Source organism: Equus quagga, unplaced genomic scaffold, assembly GCF_021613505.1.
Source record: "Equus quagga isolate Etosha38 unplaced genomic scaffold, UCLA_HA_Equagga_1.0 108633_RagTag, whole genome shotgun sequence".
NCBI lineage: Eukaryota > Metazoa > Chordata > Mammalia > Perissodactyla > Equidae > Equus > Equus quagga.
Window position 1 is genome coordinate 1 of NW_025795500.1, and position 8,296 is coordinate 8,296.

General features: G+C 39.0%; 1 protein-coding gene across 1 annotated transcript; it reads right to left on the reverse strand.

The window, feature by feature from the left end:
- Window positions 1–7,688: 7,688 nt before the first annotated feature.
- Window positions 7,689–8,243, reverse strand: LOC124232714 (interferon alpha-2-like). The gene has a single exon (XM_046649647.1). It carries the CDS (start codon window positions 8,241–8,243, stop codon window positions 7,689–7,691), a length of 555 nt encoding a protein of 184 aa, XP_046505603.1.
- Between the last annotated feature and the right edge of the window lie 53 nt (window positions 8,244–8,296).

The window sequence follows — 8,296 nt, forward strand, 5'->3', positions numbered from 1 at the left end:
TCTTGCAGATGCTGCTGGCCTGGCTGAGGTGGGTGACCTGTGACCCTGGTGTAAGGTTCTCTGAAGACCTTCCTCTGTGCATGTGTCTAAAATAGGGAGCTGGTTTCCATTTTCTGAATGTTGTCTTTTCCTTTCTACTTCTGTTTTTGCTTTTCATTTTGCACTCTCCAAATGGGTGAGAGCAGCATTTCTCAACTATTTTTTTTCATTACTGTCCCCTGCCCCCAGAGTCTTTTTAGATGTTTTGCTAATTAAACCTCCCAAGAAAACTTAGTAATATAGATATATACCGTGTACATATTTATGTACTATATTTATATCTGTACTTTATACATTAAAAAAAGTGTAAAGCTTACTCTTTTATTCAGTGCAAGGTTAGGTGTGACTAAATAAAAATTTTAAGCTACAAAAGTTAAATTTGAAAGCTATTGACACATCTTTATAACTAAATTTGCTGAGTGACTTATAATTTATTTACTTATATAAATTGTAATACACAAAATTACATATGCAAATTAGCAATTTCTAAAAATGCATAGTAATAATTTCAATGTAATGAAATATTTAAAATCATTCAAATCTGCTAAAAACAATTGAAAAATTGAATTCTTTCCTTTTTTTTTTCTTTTAAGATTGGCACCTGAGCTAACATCTGTTGCCCAATCTTCTTTTTTTGTTTTGCTTTATTTTGTTTTCTTATTCTCCCCAAAGCCCCCTGGTACATAACTGTAAGTCCTTCTGGCTCTGCTATGTGGGATGCCGCCTCAGCATGGCTTGATGAATGTTGGTAGGTTTGTGCCCAGGATCCAAACTGGCAAAAGCCTGGACCACTGAAGTGAAGCATGTGAACTTAACCACTCAGCCACACGGCCAGCCCCTGAATTATTTTCTTAATGTTAATTTTCAGTGTCCTGAATTTTAATTTTGTGTTATATGAGAAAATAATCTTTAACTTCTCTAGCTACCAGGTATTCATCAAACTATTGTCAGCATTTTTTTCTGTTTAGCACTAGACATAATTATTGATGTGTTGAGTAACTTTAGTAGAATTAAATCAGAAAATATACCCTATTTGTATTTAATTTCCAAAGCCCACATCACATTCAGAAGTGCTGAGTGTCAAATGAGCAACGTCCACAAGAAAGCCATTGGCAGCCATAAGTATGCAGAAGCGACCTCTCACAATATGACTTTGAGATCCAGGAAACAATGGAGAGAAAGTTCTTCAATCACAGCCAGCTAAAAGCCATAGGTTTGTAGCACTGATCTTGCATACGTGTTGTATATCTTCCATGAATCCAGTGTCAATGTTTCTTGTGTGATACACAAGAAAACCCAATGAGAGAAAATAAATACTAAGGAATAAGGTTTTGTTAGACAAGTTTGAGTTTTAAAGTGCCACAAATCATTGCAATGTCTGAGATTTGTTCACACCTCTGTGAAATAAATTTTGACATCCTTGGAAGCAATTGTAACAAATGTTCCATCTGGGGCGGGGGGGGGGGGTGTTGATAATGGGAGACTATGCAAATATAGGGGCAGGGAGTATATAGAAAATCTCTATACCTTCTGCTCAATTTTGCTGTGAACCCAACTGCTCTTTTTAAAAAAGTATATTTTTAAAAATATATAAAAGCTAAAGAAACAGGCTCTTCCAGTATTAGAGTCAGTTCTTTCTAAGAAATAGCCTTTTTTAGCTCTGGAGAAAAACCTCCTGCTAGGGCACAAACTTCTACATAGAACAGAAGCCAGATCTCCAGACTTGGTTGCTGTCTTTGTCCATCCTGGACAGTGGGTGACACTCTTCCTTTACAAATATTTTAATAGTCCACAGAGTAAAATGGACGCTGCTTTCTAGTTCCTTTTTGCTACAGCTACTGTTACATCATTGCAACAGGGACATCCCCTCATTTCCAAAAATAGTCACCAGAAGAAGAAGAAAAAAAGACCTCCCATATGGGAATTTCTGAAAAACCTAGAACTTTCACACAACTTTTGCTTTCAACTGGTGACTTTGGACTCAAGTAAAATTGACAGGCAGAAACCACAAGAGAACAGGAAGCACTGGTATGAATGCGCAGAACAGGTTAATGAGGAGTGAATGAGGAGAGCATGCTGGGGATTTCAACATTGGGGAGATGGGAGTGAAAGAATGGGAGGCCGACAAGAAGAGAGGAAGGGGGAAATGTGCTGGGTATCAGCATCAGTAAAGAAATATCTTATATATATTTCAATATGTTATATAGTATAATACATGCTATCATATATTATCTACTACATAATTATTCAAATAGATACACTTTTTCAACTTCTGCTTAGGAGACTAATCTCCATACCAGATATTTATAAGCCACCAATATCTGGTGGAATATAAAGTCAGAGAGGAAGCAAGAGAGAAGATGAAGTCTTGACATATGAATCTCTATGCACAAAATATATATGTTTTATAATAAAAGAAAGGGCAATGTAAAAAGGGGAAAAATTAAGTAACCATATTAGTAAATTGGCATAGTAATATGTCCTAGGTGTCAGAAGCTAAAATTTCCTCTTGTGGCCTTGCTTTTTTCTCCTCTCTTGTCTTAGGGTTTCCCTAGAGATTTCTTCTTAAATAAAGTCTGACTTTTGCAGTTCCTTCAATTGTAATCTCTGGTTATTATTCTGGAATCCTATTGAGGTGGTGGAGGTATGGGGGAGGGAAAGTGTTCTAGAACCCTATGATTATATCTCGGTCTTTTAGAAAGTCCATGCCCCTGGGCTGTGACCTTCACAAGTGCTTCTCAGATTTTTGCCACCCTGTTAGGTGAAATAGGAAAGTTAGAGGGGTTTGGAGTTAGCTATTTCCCTTCTCCTGGGTGGATTAGGCTCTGGTAAAATAGTTTCCCTTGAGAGCAGGCCTTTGTTATGAGTGTTTCAAAATGATCTGAGAGTATTTCAAGATGATTTCTTTTTCCCTTCCTCTGCCAGAAGCAGTAAGAGATTTTTCTCTGATCTTCACAGTGAGAATCTAGCAAGGCTCCTGAAGGTAAAACTCACAAATGTGCGGGGACCCCCAAAGAGAGGACATCTTGCAGTTTTTAATCTCAAGCTCATCCATATGGACCCTTCAGTAATTCTTGAATTACAGGTTAAGTGTTCCTACCAACACTAGCTTCAGCTGTGGTTTCTGCTCCAGGTAAGCCATGATCTCTGCATCCTCCTCTTTCTGCAGTTGGAAGGGCGGCAGCTTGCACTGTGACTTCAATTCTCTGATGGATCTAAGGAGAGTTGTTGTTTTCAGTTTGTTTTGCATGTTTGTTGCTGTTGCTAAGAGCTCTGGAATGATAACTTCCAAGCTGGTTACCTGTGAATGGGAAACCAGCAGTTCCCGCAATTCATGAATACATACACAACATCATTACAGGTATCTCTCAAGGAACGATGCCCCAGAGATACTCATTTAAGAACAGCATCTGAACACAATTTTGAACAATTTAACTCGATACATTCTAAGACTAAAGCAGAAATAAGAGTCTTAAAAATGACTAAACATGTGGGACTGTGATTTAGTATAATTGTTGAAGAGAATCATTTCCAGGTTCCTTACCATACTTCTTCATCTTTCTTGCAAATTTGAATATGAAGAGTGATCACGTGATTTCTAGCTTCCAAGGCACAGTCACACTATTTGCTTCTCTTTCAGATTGAGATGGATTCCCTGGAAGTACCCCTTCTCCTCTAGTGTAAGCTTCTTGCTTCTCAGAAGAGTGTCTTTGGTTTTACCTGTTTTCTGTGCTAAGCAGGTATCCAGGTCTTCCAGCTGCCGATGGAGTCCAGTGCAGAGTTTGTCCAGGAGGGTTGTGTTCTAGGCAGAAGAGGAGCACTCTGTGTGGAAGAGGGTGGAGATCTGCTGGAGCACATCATGGCGGACAGAGAAATCCTGGGCCTTCTGGAACTGGCTGCCATCCACCATCTCCCAGAGATGTCCTTCAGTCAAGAGAAATGAGAGATCCTCCTCATTTGTCTCAGAAGCATCTGGCCTTCCTTTGAGCCAGTCCATGGCTCTGAGGCAGGTCACAGCTCAGAGATCAGATGGTGATTCAGCTAACCAGAGGAGGCCATCAGAGGGGTGGGCACTGGGGACCTTGGGGATGCTTGTGGCCTGGATGAGGTGTGTGTCTGTGTGAGTCTTGACCCCTGGTTTCTCTGAAGTCCTTTCTTTACATGTCTCTTAAATATAAAAGATAGTAATTTTCATTTTCTGAATGTTCCTGTACACTTTTTATTCTTTTTATTTGCTTTCCTTTATGTGTGTACCAAATAGATTAGAATAGACTAGAAGACATCAATTATTTAAATTATTCTTTTCATTTTTTCGATTTAAGTTTAATTTGCCAAAAAAACTTCAGATGTTTCAATGTAAATGGATTCAAAACTTTCGAATGAGAAAAGACTTTTTGTTAAAGTCAAAGTATGCAAATATTGTTCTCCTTGCTAAGAACAAAATTTCACCTCTGCTTCTGGACTCTGTTTTGCCCTCTTTATTTTGCATGTCAGCAAAGCTGCCTCATTCTTCTGGATTTGTCCTCTTAAGAAAGGATTTATTAGACCTGTTTGACAATAACACCTTTAGGAGAAAGGTCTATATCTTGTTCACAATTTTATCATTAGCCAGAGTTCATATTAATTACTCAAGACATAATAATTATGTTGTTTTCCTCCCAGTACATATTTATATATCCTAGTTGTAAGTCCTTCTAGTTTTTCCATGTGGGATGCCACCACAGCATGGTTTGATGAGCAGTGTGTAGGTCTGCACCCAGGATCTGAACCGGCAATCCCTGGGCTGCCAAAGCAGAGTGCGTGAACTTAGCCGCTACACCAGCTGGCCTGCCCCCAAGACATAATTATTAATGAATAATATTCTCAGATTTTGTGTACAAGAGAAGACTTTCAAGTATGGCCATGTGGCAGTGCTCCCTAGGACCTCTTGACCAGAAATGTAACTGGCACTTTCCACACTTTCAACATTTTCCTGTTAATGACTCTTCAGGTTGTTTCCAAAATTATTGGTTGGTTTCTTAACTTTTTTAGGTGTGCATGGGTGTTTCAGTTCTAATTACAAGACCTACAACATGTTTATCCTTCCCCAGGCACCATCTCACCTTACCAATTAGCACGTGTTTTTCTGACCCTCTGGCTCAATGTGCACACAGCCACATATCTTCCAATTTAATTCTCGATACCTCGCTGTTTAATGAGCTTCCAGGAGCTAGCTCATCAGACTTTCAAATTTTATCATATCTTTATTGGAGGGTGATTGCTTTTGTCCCCAGAACAATTTACTGCCCAAGACCCCAGAGTAAATATTTCTGTGACAACGCCTCTTCTTTTTCTCAGGTACTCAGGTGCCAAATATTTCCACAGTTTCCAGATGACACATGCCAAATGTTATGCACTATATGTGTGTGGAGGGGGCATGGGTTTAGGTAAATTATCCATTTTGTTTTGTTTTGTTTTCACCTTAAATAGCAAAAGGAGTTTTATTTTGCTAAACGTTGATTTTTACGTGGAGTTCAATTTATTAAACTGTTGAACACCTATTATGCCCTAAGTGTCTGAGCTGTCCACAGGGGAGTCATTGATGATTGACCTCCCGTTAAAAGCTTATATTGAAGTGTTAATAACCCTCCCTAGATAGTTCAGTGTGTACATTTCAATAGAGCTTGTTGGTTCCACATTCTCCCTCTCACGGTGAAGAGGTAGGACAGTAAGGGCGTCATATCATGCTGCAGAAAACTAGCCTTCTTGGCTTTACTAGTTTCAGAATCCTTAACATTTTATATTTTCATTTTAATTTAGTATTTTTCTGGGCAAGGATTGTCTTGCTGTTTCTGAATTACTTTCTATTTCGTCTTGAGGTTAGTACCAAAATAGAGAAATAAAAATGGAAACGTAAGGGCCTGTACCATTATTTTCCATCATTTTCAGTACATCATTTTTTTCTTTCTTTCTCCACTTAACTTTCTTAGAAAGCTGTCCCTGCATTTGGATGCACTGAGGCAAAAGGAGAATACATGTAGGTCTGAATAGGATGAAAGAAATAGAATGAATCCCCAGGTAAGAAAAATGGCAATGGGAGTTCTTCTCTTCTCTAATCACCGTTCCACCACTCCAGTGTGGTTTCTGCTCATTAATTCCACCAAACCAGCTCTCACTAAGGTCAGTTCCATCTGTTACCCTGTGTAGCAGATGATTTCAATTCACGGAGCAGCTGACTGACGTTCAACATAGTACTAATCAAAGCAATGATAAATTATCGTGAATAATTAAATATGTCATGATTTAAAGTAAATAAAATATTAAACATATTAACATGATTTGTCAATACATCAAATCCATGAATCTATCCAGAGACAAAAATATTTCAAAAAAGGGAACACTCGGCAGAAAAAAATTCACATTCTTTTCCAATTCCCACTCTATTTCTCTCTTGCCTTATAGAAGGCAAATCTCCCAAAACTAGTTTCTATACACAGTCACTAACTGCTCTTCTTCACCCTTCCTTCTACTCCAATAATGGACTCTAGTGATTAATTCTACCACACCAGCTCTCACCAAGGTCACCAATGCCATCTGTTTTCCCAGTGTGATGGGCAGTTTCCATCCACATTTTGAAATGATGCAATTCGTCAAAGCAGTTTTAGTCTTTTAAATAGAATCTAATCACCATTCTCTCCCATCCTATTAACTTATGGCCAATCCACCTGCTTCTTTTGTGGCTTTTTCCCGCCTTTACCAGTCAAAGGTCCTAGGAATCAATTTTATGTCCTTTTCTCATTCTATCCTCTCTTCCCACGTGACCACTTCTGTTCCTAGGCTTTCAGTTCACAGAATTGCTTGTAAATTGCAGACTCAAATATCCACTTTCCAAAGGATATCTGCACTTGGGTGTCTATGAGTCAAATGTAGACAATACCTGCTGATTTGTTTTGATTTCCTGACATGCCTGCTCCAGCTTACACTGAGAGAATCCCATTTTTTCCATTTTCTTATTATATCATTTAGCATAACTAATGTTAATTAAGTATGATTACTGTTTTTAGGTTGGTTTCTCAACAAAAATCAAAGATACCAGAAAACAGGATTGGATTTGTTGCGTTCACCTCTATATCGTGAGGACAACATATAACCTGGCTTAGAGGAAATCTATTTTTACTTCTAACTTGAAAAACATTATAATGAGTAATTGAATTGTACCATGAATTCTTTAATCTGGTTACAATCAGATGTAGTGTTTCTTTATTAAATAAAAACAAATACAAGTAATTTTCTATAGAAACAATTTAATGAACAAAGAAAGTAATAAATTGACTAAATTTAAAGACTGTATTTTTTTCTCTTAAACATGATTTAAAAGTGCACATAATATCATATGAATAAAATTAATTGAAATCTTATAAGTAAATAAATAGGTAGATAAATAAATGTTTGGACAGATGGATCAGCATGGTCATCTGTAAGCGACTAGTGCCTACAGAGTTGAACATGATGCTGCTTAATATTCCTGAAAACTTTTGACAAATTAATTCAATTCAGGTCATGATTACAGCAGACATGAGAGTCTTTGACATGGCAGAGCAAGTGGAAGTGTGATATTATCAGTCAGTGAGACACATTTCCATGTTGAACCAGGTGTCATTTCTTCCTCCTTAACTTTGCTGCAAATTTGTGGATGAAGAGAAGCATCTCATGATTTCTGCTCTGACGATCTCCCAGGCACAAGGGCTGTATTTCTTCTCTTGCAGATAGAGAGCGATTCTTTGGAAGTATCTCCTCACAGCCAGCAGGGAGTCCTCGTTCATCAGGGGCGTCTCTTCCACCCCCACCTCCTGGCTCAGACAGGCTTCCAGCTCAGTCAGCTGCTGATAAAGTCCAGTGTAGAGTTTGTCTAGGAGGCTCTCATCCCAGGCAGCAGACGAGCCCTCTGTGCTGAAGAGGTGGAAGATCTGCTGGATCATCTCATGGACCACAGAGATGGCTTGAGCCTTCTGGAACTGGTTGCCGTCAAACACCTCCTGGGGGAATCCAAAGTCATTTCTGTCTTTCAGGCAGGAGAAGGGGGAGATTCTCCTCATTTGTCCCAGGAGCATCAAGACCCTTGTGTTGCCCAGGCTATGGGTGTGAGGCAGGTCACATGCCAGAGAGCAGATGGAGTGGCAGCTGAGCACCACCAGGGCCATCAGTAAGGAAAAGGGTAGAGCCATTGGGGATCTTGCAGATGCTGCTGGCCTGGCTGAGGTGGGTGACCTGTGACCCT

Bases quoted from the DNA above. Each gene is read 5' to 3' on its own strand.
- LOC124232714 (XM_046649647.1), bottom strand. From the start codon at position 8,243: ATGGCTCTACCCTTTTCCTTACTGATGGCCCTGGTGGTGCTCAGCTGC.